A 17,832-nucleotide genomic window follows, 5' to 3' on the forward strand; every position below is an offset into this window, starting at 1 on the left:
GATGGGAGTCCATTCTGCCCCACATTGTATAATGAATACATACACCAAGTTTCACATTATATACTACTATATATTTATATAATAGAGGGAAACATTCCATGTGGGAAAAATATATCTAAAAACATAGATTATGTAACTTACCAAACGAAAGCGTTGGTATGTTGATGTAGACACAAACAAACAAACAAACAAACACACACACACACACACACACACACACACACACACACACAAAATTCAAGCTTTTGCAACCCATGGTTGCTTCATCAGGAAAGAGGAAAGGAGAGGGGAAGACGAAAGAATATGGGTTTTAAGGGAGAGGGTAAGGAGTCATTCCAATCCTGGGAGTGGAAAGACTTACCTTAGGGGGAGAAAAGGACAGGTATACACTCGCGCGCACACACACATATCCATCCGCACATATACAGAAACAAGCAGACATATGTAAAGGCAAAGATACAACCTTTTTACGCAATGAACGGACCTCAAAGTCCAAGACGAAGACACTGATAATGATCCTATTGTCCTTTGGCCCCCTATGTACGACAGACAAAGTGAACACCCCATTGCTCCAAGTTCATGTGTAGTTCATCATAAGACTGTGAGAGCAAATGTCTGTGGAAAATGATGCACTGAACTGTACTATGACTTTTATAGGGAGTGACAGTCACCGGTATATCACCTAGCTCGTTATAAGCGAGCAGTGCTCATGACTCGGCACGAGATGCCGTTTTGATCAAAATTGACCCACTCTTCATTTTGGAGATGGTTGAAACTTCCTCAAACTTGTCCTCTATAGTTCCTATAAAGAATAAAGGCTTCATGGCCAAGACGGAATCCCCATAAGTCCTCGTCCAAACGAAGTATTGGGGGAAGTATTTCTCTGCTTGCCCCTTAGCCCTACATTCCTCCCAAGGCACAGCTAGAGAAGGGAACATTTTAGGGCCATATCTCTCTGCATTAACCCTTTGACTGCTGGAGGCACACCACTTGCTTGGCACCCTGAGTGCTGCAGCCTGGAGCATAATCCAGCTACCTGTGCTTGTGCCCATTCCTCGAGCCGCCGCCTGGACCGGAGCAATCCGCACTGCCCCACACGTCCCTGTGCTGAATATTTCTGGAGTGATAACGACTCCAGATGAAGCACTGTGCACTCTCACAGCTGATACAAAATAAATGCTCTAACTACATAGTTTCTCTGCAGATGAATTACCGCAAAATCAGATTGAATCGTTAAACTATTTTCCATCACTAAGAATTATATCTTTCTTGCAGTTTTTTTTTTACACGATTTTTGTAGCTTATGTTGAAAGTGACGCAATTCATTAGATTTACCCCAATAGTTTACTATTTTTTCTTGCATACCCGTTTATAACATCTGATTTTTCTCCATGGGTTCCTCACTGTACTAACTCAAGAACAAATCAAATAAGCCATAGATTACAGATTACTATATGGTGTTTTTCTTGTTCAAAATGTCATATTACGTCATTTATGGGAGAAAGCAAGACACAGATCATATTTCAGATTGCACTACAACATCGGAATTTTCTGTGAGCAATGGCAAGAACAAATTTTATTTCACTTCATTAAATTCATTTTCTGATTCATTTGGAAATTTCAAACGGTTTAGTATTTGTTTCTGAGAATACATCAAACTGAGTGCTTAGTTATTCGCAGTCAGACTCTTTAGCCGTAATAGGTACACTGTGTAAAGTTTTCCATCCAGGCACAGATGCAGCTGTCCTTAGCAGATATATAAATTGAAAGCTTTATTTTTATTAGCATATGTATTTTTTTCTTTAGTTTGGAAGTGCTGTCATAATTTGGAATTGCTGGAAATGACTGACTGACTGAAACAGATTGTTTTTCTTGTGCTATACTTCTAATTGTTGCACATTAAGTACTCAACAGATTTTCCAACATTTGAAAGCTGTGAAGTCTCTCTCTTTTTGTTAGCTCATTAAATTCACTTATAGAGAAGATTCAAAGTCATTAACTGCAAATTTAGGAGTACCTTTTATACTCTGTGAATATATTTTCCATCCTTCTTTTTGATCCAGGTTTTGGACCAGGCCTGACAAAGATAAAAAATCTTTTTATTTTGTTTTTTACTTTTTTATAATTTCTTTTTTCGTTTTCGAAGTTTTTTTCTGATAGCATTGTTGATTCATTCTGTGCTGCAGTTAATAATTCGTTTTCGTGTTGTAACTTTCAAAACAGGGTACAACACACAATGGTACCTTGCATGTTTTACTTTCATACTTGCTTTCTCGACACACTTTCTGTTTCCAGCAAACAATGCATCTACATGTTACTGTACTTTTCTTGGTATGCTCACTTGTTCCAACATTTGGAAAATGCCTTCCCACAACCCTTACAGGATAATCATCAGAACACCTTCCCCTGCCAGCTTTTCTGCACTCTGCTGCCTTTGTTTCAGAAAGTTCTCTTACCAGTGACAGATGAAACTCTGCTATTGACATTTTACAACATATTAGTGCCCTGTGTAGGGCGTGAGCATTTAAAACACAAAGATTAAGAACATGAAAAAAGAACTACTTATACCACTTCATTGTTTTCCTTACACATCTGACAGAGCTAAGCAGCGTATAAGAACGGCCGACTGTTCCCATATTCAAGTTATAATCTACAATGCTTCGTGGTTTCTTAATTTTCTCTCTGCTATTCCTGCCAGGCTTTCCCATGTCAACTATCATATCATGTTACATGTTGTCAACAGCCACACTTCCCTTTGCCACACCACTTTATAGCAAGCACTGTATTAGTACACATAAACTGAAGTTTCGCTATGTTGTGTCTGTTCTTAAGGACATAGCTGTGAAGCTAGGGAAATAAGTCTGGGCTTGAGTACCAACTATCAAGGTAGACGGTAAGTTTACGTTCTAAACAAGGCCTTATAAGTGTAGCCACTATGTCACGACTTTTCCCCAAACTGTGGAACTCAGTTTCTGACGATGTCCCTGTATAAAAAATGAAATCTAAGACATAGCCAGTCTTACAATCACAAAACATAAATGTTTTTATTCTGAATCTACTCCGTTTTGATGGAATGAATTGTCTGAAAGATAAGAGTCCTTTCATCAATGTTGATATGGATTAAATGCACAACAGAAAGCTGTACAAACTTCATCGAAAATGTTCCTAATTTTGAATGATCTGACTCTGCTAGTATTGGCAGAGTTGTCACTGAAATGAGACATTCTCAAAGGTAAAAAAAAGCAGTCTCCTCACTTACATTAATTAAAAATTGGAATATTTAGAAGAACACCTCTGGTCCAGTATTCGCTAACTTTCATTTTTTTCACATGACGCATCAAAAGACAAACAGCCAAACAACAATAAATTTCTTCAAGTCCAGTATCTTTCCACTTTGATATTTGAGAATGCACTGATTCTGGAGTATTCTCCTTGGTGAACAAATAAATCCGATTCGTTTCGTCAGCTATACAGGGTGGTCCATTGATCTCATGAAATAAAAGTCAAACAAAAAAACTAAAAAGACCGGAACTTGGCTACCTTCAAGAGGGAAACCAGATGGCGCTATGTTTGGCCTGTTAGATGGCGCTACCATAGGTCAAATGGATATCAACTGCATTTTTTAAAACATGAACCCCCATTTTATAATACATATTCATGTAGTACATAAAGAAATACGAATGTTTTAGTCGGACCACTTTTTTCGCTTTGTGATAGATGGTGCTGCAACAGTCACAAACATATGGCTCACTATATTTTACATGAACAGTTGGTAACAGGTAGGTTTTTTAAATTGAAACACAGAATGTAGGTACATTTGAACATTTTATTTTGGTTGTTCCAATGTGATACATGTACCTTTGTGAACTTATCATTACTGAGAACGCATGCTGTTACAGCGTGATTACCTGTAAATACCACATTAACGCAATAAATGCTCAAAATGATGTCCGTCAATCTCAATGCATTTGGCAATATGTGTAACGACATTCCTCTCTACAGCGAGTAGCTCGCCTTCTGTAATGTTCGCACATGCATTGACAATGCACTGACACATGTTGTCAGGCGTTGTCGGTGGATCACAACAGCAAATATCCTTCAACTTTCCCCACAGAAAGAAATCCGGGGACGTCAGATCCGGTAAATGTGCAGGCCATGGTACGGTGCTTCGACGACCAATCCACCTGTCATGAAATATGCTATTCAATACTGTTCAACCGCACGCAAGCTATGTGCCGGACATCCATCATGGTGGAAGAACATCGCCATTCTGTCATGCAGTGAAACATCTTGTAGTAACATCGGTAGAACATTTTCTAGCAAATCAGCATACATTGTACCATTTAGATTGCCATCGATAAAATGGGGGCCAATTATCCTTCCTCCCATAATGCCGCACCATACATTAACCCGCTAAGGTTACTGATGTTCCACTTGTCACAGCCATCACAGATTTTCCATTGCCCAATAGTGGATATTGTGCTGCTTTACGTTACCACTGTTGGTGAATGACGCTTCGTCACTAAATAGAACGCATGCAAAAAATCTGTCATCATCCCATAATTTCTCTTGTGCCCAGTGTCAGAACTGTACACGACGTTCAAAGTTGTAGCCATGCAATTCCTGGTGCATAGGGTACGGGTGCAACCGATGTTGGTGTAACATTCTCAACACCGACGTTTTTGAGATTCCCAATTTTCGCGCAATTTGTCTGTTACTGATGTGCAGATTAGCCACAACAGCAGCTGAAACACCTAATTGCGCATCATCATTTGTCGCAGGTCATGGTTGACGTTTCATGTGGCTGAACACTTCCCGTTTCCTTAAATAACGTAACTATCCGGCGAATGGTCCGGACACTTGGATGATGTCGTCCAGGATACCGAGCAGCATACATAGCACACGTCCGTTGGGCATTTTGATCACAATAGCCATACATCAACACGATATTGACCTTTTCCGCAATTGGTAAACAGTCCATTTTAAAAACGGGTAATGTATCACAAAGCAAATACTGTCCCCACTGGCGGAATGTTATGTGATACCACGTACTTATACGTTTGTCACTATTACTGCGCCATCTATCACAAAGCGAAAAAAGGGGTCCAACTAAAACATTCATATTTCTTTAGGTACTACACGAATATGTAATAAAATAATGAGGGTTCCTATTTTAAAAAACGCAGTTGATATCCATTTGACCTATGGCAGTGCCATCTATCGGGCCAACCATAGTGCCATCTGGTTTCCCCCTTCAAGCTAGACGAGTTTCGTTCTTTGTAGTTTTTTCGTTTGATGCTTATTTTGTGAGATATTTGGCCCAGTCAGTATCAATGGACCACCCTGTATATTTCATCAGTTCTTCTGCAAAATGAAAACTGACAGAATACTTGGCTCATTTCCTATTCGAAACACCTGTCCCAGTAGTTTATCATCAAATGCATGATTAACTGGCCAAAAATCATCTTCTTTCCAGTCAAATTTATCATTAAGACGTAGTTTCTTCATAGGCGTTTCACTATAACTTTCTGATTCTTCAGATTCAGAACAACTAACGTCTCTTGTTGAAACATGAGACTGCACTGACAACTCTGCTGACGTGGACGGTTTATGACCACAGCTTTCCGATTCTATGGAAGAGCTATCACTTTCGTCAAAAATCAAGCAGTTCATCCTTACTGTCGCCCCTTGTAGAATATCCGTAATTTCTTTCTCAGTGGACACATGATGTCTTGTCATTTTCTTTGTAAAATACAGGACATGAAGAACACCGATGTAAATTAAGATGAACAGTGAACTATAGTGAGAAGCCTAGGCTCACAACAGACAAAGAATTAAATGCCTAGCTAGCGGCAAGAACTGCAAAAGGCCAGAGAGACATGGGGCAGGAAGTCTGCTGTGCGACTTATCTCATCATCATCTCTTAGTTGTGGTGCATCTACACTCATCATCAGCACTCAGGGGCAGGCAAACGGGTGTGACTTAGCTCGTCAACACCGCTCAGGGCAAAACCAGTGGCCGCGACTAAACTTGGCATCAGCACCCATGCAGCGGCAGGCAGCACAATGAGTAAACTCATCAACAGCAGTCAAAGGATTAAAAGAAGACTGTCCTTTCTTAGAGACTGCTGAGGCCTTATGGCCACCAGCGGGAAATAACTTTATCCACTTCATCTGTGGCTCATCTGCCATGGTGCCACATATTCTGAATGGGGCTATTCCCATTCTAAACGGGGCTATCCCCACAGGTGTCAGCAGCTCTAAGCAACAGCTGCCTGGCTAGTAATCTGTTGCTCAGAGTTCCCATACCACAGTCACGATGAGCACATACTCCTTGGCAGACATGGGAAGTTTTCAGCTCAGGCACCAACAGTGCGATCCCTGCTTGGTGAGGGGGCTACCATCATGCAGGTACATGATGACCACTCCACAATGGGATGGCTACTGTGCTAAATTTTGTGTATATTACCTTATTGAAGGGAAAGGTACAAAGATGGACAGGCACAAAGGTAGAGCATACACTGCATTGGGCTACATTCCCTGAATATCCCCACTTCTGGAGAATTCTGAAAATTGTTTGCAGGACAAACCCAACAATCGGGACCACATGTTTACCTAATGAAAAGTGGTAGAAAATGCAGTAAATGTAAACTTGAGCCCCAATCACAAATCAGGTCTAAGTAGGGTCTGCAACAAGAGAATCACCTGATGGAAATGCAAAGGGGGCAAAGATTGTGGAAGTATAAGCTTACGGCACAGAAAGCCAGTAATGCTGCAAAGGGTGGGGCCCTGAGATGGCTGAGCATGTACTCACAAAAAAGTTATGAGCCTCTGGGAGGGGGGGTTTCATGTACTTTTCCCAGTTAATTCTATCATCAACTTTCTTTTTTAGTTTTTTTTATCCTCACTTTTTGTGTCCCGTCTGTGTTTGCACCCCTGGCAGTGTCCTATCTCACCATCCTGTCAGTACAGTCTTGCTGATTAGGGCTATTGTAAAAATAATATTAAGAAGAAGAAGAAGAAGAAACGAGAATAATTAGTTTTCATTCTCTACAGTAAGACATGTAGCAGATGATTTCTCCATTCCTTCTAGCACTATGGAAGCAACCAAAAAAGTTATGTGTCTAAAAAGTGAGTGCCAGATGGATAGGAAATATAACTGCCTGAAGTGATAAGCTTTTGCCTATAAAACACTACGCACAGATATATTTACACAGGGGCCAAAGTTGCTTCCTCTTCGTATGATAGCAAATTTATACAGCAATTAAAACATTTCAAGCTGTTACATGTAAATTGCAACCAGTGTTTCAATTTCGGAATACAGAATGGCAAAATGTAAACTTTGATGAAACATGCTTAAATCAATGTGAAGACCACACAGCAATATAGACAGTACTGTCTTTTTTTTTTAGATTAGATTAGATTTACTTTCATTCCAATTGATCCGTAGTGAGGAGGTCCTCCAGGATGTGGAACATGTCAGAAAAACAACAATACATGACAAATATTTAAACTAAAACAAATAAGCTAATGTACCATTCCACAGGTCCCAAGTGGAATGATCGTCATTTTTTAATGAACACTAAGAGTCATTTTACAAATACTATTGCACTGAATTTAAAATAAAAAAGTTTTATATTTATTTATAAGGTAAGAAACATGTAATACAACTACTGTAATACTTATTTACAATGAACACATTACTGCACTGAAATGGTGCAGAAGTTAGATTATACTTACACACACACACACACACACACACACAAATTTTCAGTGAACACATTACTGCACTGAAATTGTGCAGAAGTTATGTTGTACTTATATACAAATCAGTTGGTTTTCCTCAGAAATTCATCAATGGAGTAGAAGGAGTTGGCCACCAATAAATCCTTTAGGCTTCTCTTAAACTGAATTTCATTGGTTGTTAAGCTTTTTATGGCTGCTGGCAAGTTATTGAAAATGTGTGTTCCTGAATAATGCACACCTTTTTGTACAAGACTAAGTGACTTTAAATCCTTGTGAAGATTATTCTTATTTCTAGTATTGATTCCATGAATTGAGCTGTTGGTTTGAAAAAGTGATATATTTTTAATGACAAATTTCATTAAGGAATAAATATATTGGGAAGCTGTAGTTAGTATCCCTAGTTCCCTAAACAGGCTTCTGCAGGATGTTCTTGAGTTCACACCACATATAATTCTTACTGCTCAAATTAATTGAATTAAAAAACTTCAAACAAACTCAGTCTCCACATCAGGTCACGAAAAGTGTGTGTTTGAGCCACATGTGTGTGCCTTCAGTTAGTTTCATGAAGCCATAATGTCAATAACATCTGGAAGTGCGGTCAATCACTTTCAAAGCTGAGACACAAAATTCAGAATCAAGGACATGAAAATCAGAGATCTGCATCTGTCGAGATTATTACGAACTTTAACTGAGAAGTTTTAAACACCCTTCCCCTATTGTGCTGCACTCTTGCCATACTGTGCTACACTCAGTGTCTACTGCCCATCACCATGTCTAAAGAAAGGCTTGCACCTCAATATTCTGAAGTTAGTGAAATGTTGAAAAAATATCAGTGTCTTTTTTGATCATCTTTTTCCAACTATTCCTTTCCTTTGAGATATGATACACGGTTGTTTCTATAAATGCACTTGGGCACACAAAACAACAAATTCTGCTGCATAGAGGGAAAAAATAGGTGTCACTTAATTTACCAATCAAGTACAGGGCTATTACAAATGATTGAAGCGATTTCATAAATTCACTGTAGCTCCATTCATTGACATATGGTCACGACACTCTACAGATACGTAGAAAAACTCATAAAGTTTTGTTCGGCTGAAGCCGCACTTCAGGTTACTCCCGTCAGAGCGCTCGAGAGCACAGTGAGACAAAATGGCGACAGGAGCCGAGAAAGCGTATGTCGTGCTTGAAATGCACTCACATCAGTCAGTCATAACAGTGCAGTGACACTTCAGGACGAAGTTCAACAAAGATCCACCAACTGCTAACTCCATTCGGCGATGGTATGCACAGTTTAAAGCTTCTGGATGCCTCTGTAAGGGGAAATCAACGGGTCGGCCTGCAGTGAGCGAAGAAACGGTTGAACGCGTGCGGGCAAGTTTCACGCGTAGCCCGCGGAAGTCGACGAATAAAGCAAGCAGGGAGCTAAACGTACCACAGCCGACGGTTTGGAAAATCTTACGGAAAAGGCTAAAGCAGAAGCCTTACCGTTTACAATTGCTACAAGCCCTGGCACCCGATGACAAAGTCAAACGCTTTGAATTTTCGGCGCGGTTGCAACAGCTCATGGAAGAGGATGTGTTCAGTGTGAAACTTGTTTTCAGTAATGAAGCAACATTTTTTCTTAATGGTGAAGTGAACAGACACAATGTGCGAATCTGGGCAATAGAGAATCCTAACGCATTCATGCAGCAAATTCGCAATTCACCAAAAGTTAACGTGTTTTGTGCAATCTCACGGTTTAAAGTTTACAGCCCCTCTTTCTTCTGCGAAAAAAATGTTACAGCACACGTGTATCTGGACATGCTGGAAAATTGGCTCATGCCACAACTGGAGACCGACAGCGCCGACTTCATCTTTCAACAGGATGGTGCTCCACGCCACTTCCATCATGATGTTCGGCATTTCTTAAACAGGAGATTGGAAAACCGATGGATCGGTCGTGGTGGAGATCATGATCAGCAATTCATGTCATGGCCTCCACACTCTCCCGACTTAACCCCATGCAATTTCTTTCTGTGGGGTTATGTGAAAGATTCAGTGTTTAAACCTCCTCTACCAAGAAACGTGCCAGAACTGCGAGCTCGCATCAACAATGCTTTCGAACTCATTGATGGGGACATGCTGTGCCGAGTGTGGGAGAAACTTGATTATCGGCTTGATGTCTGCCGAATCACTAAAGGGGCACATATCGAACATTTGTGAATGCCTAAAAAAACTTTTTGAGTTTTTGTATGTGTGTGCAAAGCATTGTGAAAATATCTCATATAATAAAGTTATTGTAGAGCTGTGAAATCGCTTCAATCATTTGTAATAACCCTGTATTATTTGCTGAAAAGTTTGATTAAAGTGCATGTACTAATTCTACACATTGTATGTAGTTTCTCTAATTAAATTAATCTGTCATATGAAAATATTATAAGAGGTGTTCAAAAAGAAATGAGCCGGAGTCTGGAATGCACAAACCGGTGACAGGAGGGTAATATTGTGGCGTGTGTAACGAAGTGTGGTTCCACTCAGAGGGTGGAAGGTCACAGCCCATCACTAGAGGGCACGTATGCACGTCACGTTAGTATACAGAGCTGGCAGCAGCATTTATCAAGTGTCCAACGCTGTCAGTCACATTGCAAACAGTGACACGGAGGTGGCAACAGAAGAGCAAAGAGGTGGCATTCGTTTCCTGACAGCAGATGGAGTAGGAGGAATGGACATTCATCGACAAATGTCACACGTGTACAGTGAACACTGCATGTCCCTTGCAAGAGTCAAAGCATGGCACAAGGGATGGACGGGTGTCGTTAGCCAATGATGGACGGTCTGGAGCACCACACTGCATTACCGATGACATCGTCCAGCTGGTGGATGCACTCATTACCCAGGACCGTCCAGTAATGGTGAAAGCTGTGGCCGCCGTGGTCAGGTTGAGTGTTGGAAGTGTTCACACCATCAAGCAGGAACAACTGCACATGCGCAAAGTGTGTGCCCAACGGGTGCCCCACAGTCTTCAACCAAACCAGGAAGCAAGTCAAATGGCCCACTGTCCTGCTCATCTGCAGCGCTATGCTCGGGAAGGGAATGCGTTCCTGGCACGAGTGGTGGTTGGAGATGAGTCATGGTGTCATCACTTCGAACCACAATCAAAACGACAAATCTCCAGTGGAAGCATACAGGGTCACCACTACCAAAAAAGACCAAGGCCATCCACATAAGTGCAGGAAAAGTTATGCTGACATTCTTCTTTGACCTTCTGATCCACTTCCTGCAGCAGGGGACAACAGTGAATGCCCAGCATTACTCACAAACCTTGACCACCCTTCACCAAGCGATCAAATCAAAACGACCAGGCAATCTCACCCGTGGGGTCATTCTGCTCCACAACAATGCAAAGCCTCAAATGGCCAACAAAGTCACAGTACTCCTGCAGAAATTCAAATGGGAGGGTCTCGGCTACCCTCAATACAGCCGGACCTCTCTCCCCCTGACTACGCCATTTCTCTTCCCCTTAAAGAAGGCTCTGGGGGCAAACAATATCACCTCAGACGATGACATCCAGGTGTATGTGCACAACTGGTCAACATGGGAGTCCAGGGAATTTTATGAGACAGCCATTCACCACCTTGTATCACAGTGGGACAAGTGTCTCAACAGCCAGGGTCAATACTTCTAACATACAGGAACTGTTTCTGTAATTATGCCTCCAGCTCGTTTCTTTTTGAACGCCCCTGATATTTTATTCACACAATTAGCAGATATCAGAGCAGAACTTTTATACTAGGCAACTCAATCAATATGTAACAACACCTCACTTAAACAAGTTTGTTTCTGGATACAATACTGCAACATATTACAAAAATTCAAGCAAAGCTTACAAGTGTCTTCACACAGTAACATCATGTTTTAAAAGTAATATGTTAAATATCACAAACCTTTATGAACTTCTTGCATTATAGGAACAAGACTGTGATACCGGCCACCAATGAAGACTTCACCTGCATCAAGACTAATAATATCTGCCTTTTCTTCATCCAACAGTGTCATACACTCCTCTCTGCTAAAAGCCTGGAAGAAATGTTCAGACATGTAAATCCAGTCTTTATTTGTAACAAAATGCTGTAAACTGTGGTATTAAGACTAGTGAGTTTCACTGTGACACTCGAAAAGACGAGGTTTAAGACAAATGAAATGATGCACTATCTATCAAATATATGTTGCCACTACTGGTAGAATGGGGGACATATTTGTGGCAGAGGATTCTGAAAGCTTAATGGTGTACTTGGTATTTAGGGATGTGCAATAGAAATGATTACTGTGATGATCAATATTAAATTTGGTGGATTTTTTAAAAAGGGGAAAAAAAGAGAGCTCAAACGATGACTGACAGTCACTATTCCTTTTACTCTGTGATCACAACTTCTGGAATGCCATCATTGCAACAGAAACTCTTGTCCTCAAAAGTCAGAGCAGCATTTCCAGCACTATCTGAGAAACCTGTCCCAGCTACTTCTGTCTTATGCCCATGTGGGATTACCTATAGGCAAGAAATAGCGTACTACCCTGATCCAACAGCCCTCCATCCCTGCCCCCAATCAACTCCTCATAGTTTCTTAGCCTGTCTTGCTGACTTAACCCACCTTCCACATCCCCATAACTTCCTCCACTGTCTATCAAGCACACTGTTCTTGAACACCCATCCCATAACACTATTGTTTACCTTTCTGTCAGACATTTACAGAACCCCCCAGACATCACAGTACTTTCTAAAGGTCTCACCATTTTCCCAAACCTAAGTTCAACCATGCTTTACTTGTTACGGACCTTATTCCCTTTACCCATTCTCTGCTGTGGAAATATTGCTTCACCATGCACTCCACTGGCAACACTCAACCAAAACCCACATAAAATCTTGTTTTAAAACAGTTCCAACCTACTTCTAACTGCGATCCTCCTTTCCTTCAATCCATTCATTCCCTGGTAATCTTTAAGGACTTCCTTAATTCTAACTTAACCTTACCTTTCTTTCCTAAATCCCTTCCCAATGAGTGTAAATCATTCCTATGAAACACACTGTTATCCTCAACCAAAGACCAATCCAGATCTTATCATCCTTCCTGCAAACAACGCCTCCACCTCAGTGTTCATGAATCGCAGTGGCTGTGCGGCTGTGGGTCTCTGCCAACTTTCTGGTATCTCTGCACACAAACTTACAGCAATGATCCTATCCCAGAAGTTCAATAAGAGCTTCAAGCAGCTCTTTAACATGAGCTCCAAGCAGCTCCTTCCCAAAATCGGACACCTGAAACTATCTCCCTCCTCACACCAACACCTCCCTCCCCCCTCACTCTTATCTTTTACCCACTCCACAAACACAACCCCACAGGTCTGCTATTGGTCGTCCCATTGCGGCAGGGTGCTATGCTCCCACAGATCAAATCTCTGCCTTTGTTGACAAACATCTCCAAACTTAAGTCCGTAATCTCCCATCTCACATTCAAGACACTGCTCACTTCCTTCAACACCTTTTCAAAGTTCCTCTCCATTACCACCAGACTCACTGTTGGTCATTGTGGATGTGACATGCTTATACACCAACAACCTCCATGCCCACAGCCTTTCCCAACATCATACTAATACCAAACTCACCACCTCTTTCTAATCTTCCTAGCCAACTACATTCGACCCACAATTGATTCACATTCGAAAGCCAAATTTGTGGTACTGCCATGGGTACTTGCAGAGCACCATTCTATACCAACTTATTAATGGGCCATCTGCAGAACTCCTTCCTATCCAGTCAGCCAGATAAGAGGTTTCGACCTCTTATCTGGTTCAGATTGACTGATAGCATTTTAATGTTCTACACTTGCGGCAAGGTCAACTTCTGCTCTTTTCTCCATAACACCAACACCTACTCCCAAATCAGATTCACCCTGACCTTCCCAGCACAAGCCACCTTCCTAGATGTTGATGTGCACCTCTCAGATGACTCCAAGAATATATCTGTTCATATCAAGTGGAGCAGCCACTAACAGTACCTCCACTTCGTCAGCTATCACCCGCTACATCTCAAAAAGTCTCTTTCGCACAGCCTTGCCACATATGGAAACTACACCTGCTGTGGAAAGCAGGAGTTGTCTAAATATATCAATAACCTTACCTGAGCCTTTACTGACAGACAATATATTATCCAGCACATCCAGAAGCAACTCTCCTGGGAAAGCTACTCCTTCAACACCAGTAAACAAGTTAATCAGCCACTGACCAGCACATCTCTGATCATCCAGTATCACTCTGCACTTAAAGTGCTCAGTCACATCCTTCACCACGGCTTCGAATACCTCTCATCCCGCAACCTGAGATGTGGGATATCCTACCCAAAATCCTGTCTATATCACCCAAAGCAGTGTTCTAACACCCACCCAACCTAAAGAATATCTTTGTCCATCCTTATTCCAGTACTGCTCCCAATCTTGCATCATATGGGTCATTCCCTGGTGCAAGACTTGTCCCATGCCCCATCCCACCATCTCCCACTGCAGTCAACAGGCATTTCCTAAGGCAGCCATGTTGTATACCAGCTATGCTGCAATTACTGTATAGCATTCAATTGTCATGACAAGAAACCAATCGTCTATTCGCATAACTGGCCACCACCAAACTGTGGCTAACTGCTGACTTGACCATCAGCTGCTGAACATGCTGCACACCAGAACACACATGACTTCAACCGCTGATTCACTATGTGGGCCACAGGGATATTTCCGATCGGCAAAAGTTTCTCAGAACTACGCAGTTGGGAAATGTCTTTCCAAAATATCCTGTGCTCTCACAATCCACTTGGCCTAAATCTGCACTAACCTGTTTCCCACTGCCTCATCCTTATCTACTTCCTTTTCTCTTCTGTCCACACCACTCCTTCCCTATGCAGATCATGTACTTCCTTCTCCCACCACCATTACCACTACTACTACTACTACTACTCCACCCACACCCATGCAGGTATCCTCCCTCCCTCCCTCCCTCCCCCCCCCCCCTCTCTCTCTCTCTCTCTCTCTCTCTCTCTCTCGACCTCCCCCTCTCCCCCTTTTCCACCCCTCCGCCTTTCTCTCTCCCCTAACTGTCCCTCTCTTCATCACCACCTTCTTCTCCTTTACATCCTTCCTTCCCCTCCTCCCTTGTTATACATCTTTTATATGCTCTACCACCTGACCTCCTTTCAAGTTGATGAGCAGTCACTGAGTCATCTGCCCAAAAACATGCCTCGCACTATCCCACTACCTCCTCCTTCCATCGTGTATCCCTTCCCACCCATTCCCACCTCCATTAGCCCACGCCATTGCTCCTAATAACTAATAATCGATAATAAGACTCTCCGCAGCTGCAGGAGTGTTCATGTGTGTGAATGTGTGTACTTCTGGTAGAAAAAAGAGCAAGAGCTCAAAAGCAAGTGTGAATAACATTTTATTTTACATGTATCTATGTGCCACACATCAGTCTGCTATAGGTGTGTATTTGCCTTTCCCTTGTTTTACATATGGTTCCACTCAAGAATTTCTCTTATTGTTATAAAAAAGAGAGAGAGAGAGAGAGAGAGAGAGAGAGAGAGAGAGAGAGAGAGAGAGAGAGAGAGAAACAGAAGTAGTGCACATTAATAGGATATTACATAGTCAGGATACAGTGTTGAAAAAAAAGAGAAAGAAACAAGAAAAAGTAAGTGTCTCCAACAGAAGTGACCTAGACACCTGTTGCAACTGACACAACAATCTCTTATACACATATTTGGAAAGGTCAAATATTAATGCTAATATTAATCAACATGCTATAGCATTCATGTAAAAATATAGTGTTGCATTACACATAAATAATGTAACTGTAATTGATCTGATTGATGTGGAGTGCATAGCTAACAAGACAATGCGGCGGCAGTATCTTCACATTTGTGAGAAGCAAAGACGAGCTAGCCAACATAGAGATGATGTAGAATAACCAGCAACCACACAACAGGAAGCCCCTTTGTCACAATGATCTATGTAAATTATTAACCATAATAAAAAATCTTCTTTGTAAGAACTCTCAGTGGAAAAATAAACTGAAGAAGACTTACTATTCATCTACAGTGATGTCATGTTGCATTCATCAATGACAATAACATAAAGGTAAAGCTGTTATCAGTCTGAAGACAGGTCTGAACACTATAGCACTTTACTAGGTTACTCCGAATCTTGAGCTGACTCACCCAGTTAGCTACAGGGTGACCTACAGTCTGTGGACTCCAAACCATGCTGACAACACCACATTTGCTTCACATAGAATCCATCACTACTCAACGTAAATCATCAATTTTTAAGTGGAAATACACTGACATATTTTTGTACAAAGTTAATAATAATTTTGAGATGCCTCTAGTTAAAAGTTTGTGAAACTGGTACAAACAACTTTACTATGCAGAATTACAGCAAGTACTACAAATAATAATACTACAGGTGTAATTAAAACTTTGTCAATTCATTTACAGACGCAAATTCATCAAAAAGTGATGAATCTATTTACATGATTCCAAGCAAAAGAACTTAAAGATAACATTATTTTAAGTTTTATTAAAACTTTCTTGTCTGTCTGAACATAATAATATACAAAACTACTACACAGATTTTTAGAGGTTTCACTGGCAACTTTAGTTAAGCTAGGGACACCGTATAGGTTATATTTGGTCAAAATTGGATTATAGAAAAAAGCAATTATACATTGTCTTACAGCCACACACACACACACACACACACACACACACACACACACACACACACACACACACACACACACAAAACTCCTCCTCCAAAACCAATGGACCAATTTCAACCAAACTTGGTCTTACTGTCAGGAGAGAACTGCTGCAGGGATAAGAACCACCTATCTATCAAAGAGTTCAGAGTGGGGTTGAATAAGAAGTGGATGCCATGAATAATGAATACTCAGATTTTATTCATCCAGTATTTGAGAAGGAGATCACTTAGTGACTTGCAATAAACTTTACATCTAAACATGTAACTTCCAATTCTTACATAACATTTTCTCACTGACCCCCCCCCCCCCTCCATGTAATGATGAAAGGAAAAGTTAACTACATTTTCGTTGTTCATTTTTGATCAGCCACGATGTTTTAATTATTTATTACTTCTTCAGTACTAACTGTATTTGCAACACATTTTGCACGCAGTGCTCACATACACCTCTGAATTTACCTACAATATTATATCATTGTACAACAGATCATGCAGGATATATAATGTGAAAAACAGTGAGATGCATGAAGAACTGTTGTATCATGCATGACATTTGAATTTATTATTCTGAACCTGCTGAACCAATGTTGATAAAATTAGGCGAGGAGATAGCTTGAACCCTGAGGCAGAACATAGGGTACTTTAGGAAGTGTATAATACAACACACTTATTGATTTAAAGAATATTATGTGAATTACAGAAAAATATTTAGTCTTTGAAAAAGTCTTTTTGATTTTTGAACTTTTATGTTGTGAAGCTGCTTTTCTGGTTGATATGTGCTACTTTATATGATTCAAAGTAATGAGTATACTGCTTACTTGAAAGGCAGCAAGTCCTTTGGGATCGCCTTTTTTCCATTTTATTTGTTCACTTCAACTGGGCACATGCAATTAGAGCACTTGTATCAAGTTAGGATGACACTGTGACAGATATGATGTTTATTAAAGAGGGCTGACAGTCGTCGTGTACTAAGTTCATTGCTAGTTAATTGCATGGAGTGTGTTTGAGGTGGCAGGGCTAAGTTTATATTTTGATGGGCAGTTACACTGGCAGCTGGGCAAAGGCAAGCTTGTTGGGGATTAATGGGGAAAAGGCCACTTTACTGGCAGTGTGGAGAATGAGGATGAGACATTACTGCAGGTATAGTGACTGGGCCTGAAAGCCTTGGTCATCGCTTTCACACAGGAGAACATATTCTGGCGTACATGGCCTGAGCATCACATGGTCCCCTTGCCATGGGCAAAGAAGAGTTCTCATTCTCAGTAGATCATAGTACATTGTCTCAGAGCCTTGCGACAGTTTTTACAATT

At 41.0% G+C, this 17,832-nt stretch overlaps 1 protein-coding gene across 1 annotated transcript in view; it reads right to left on the reverse strand.

Annotated features, from left to right (window-relative positions):
- LOC126473392 (melanotransferrin) overlaps positions 1-17,832 on the reverse strand; it is a 120,705-nt gene that overhangs the window by 93,770 nt on the left and 9,103 nt on the right. The window contains exon 3 of the mRNA XM_050100400.1: positions 11,672-11,804. Within this exon, the coding sequence (XP_049956357.1) occupies positions 11,672-11,804 (133 nt within the window). The remainder of the gene's footprint in view (positions 1-11,671; positions 11,805-17,832) is intronic.

This window comes from Schistocerca serialis, chromosome 4, assembly GCF_023864345.2.
Source record: "Schistocerca serialis cubense isolate TAMUIC-IGC-003099 chromosome 4, iqSchSeri2.2, whole genome shotgun sequence".
In the NCBI taxonomy this organism is placed as follows: Eukaryota; Metazoa; Arthropoda; class Insecta; order Orthoptera; family Acrididae; genus Schistocerca; species Schistocerca serialis.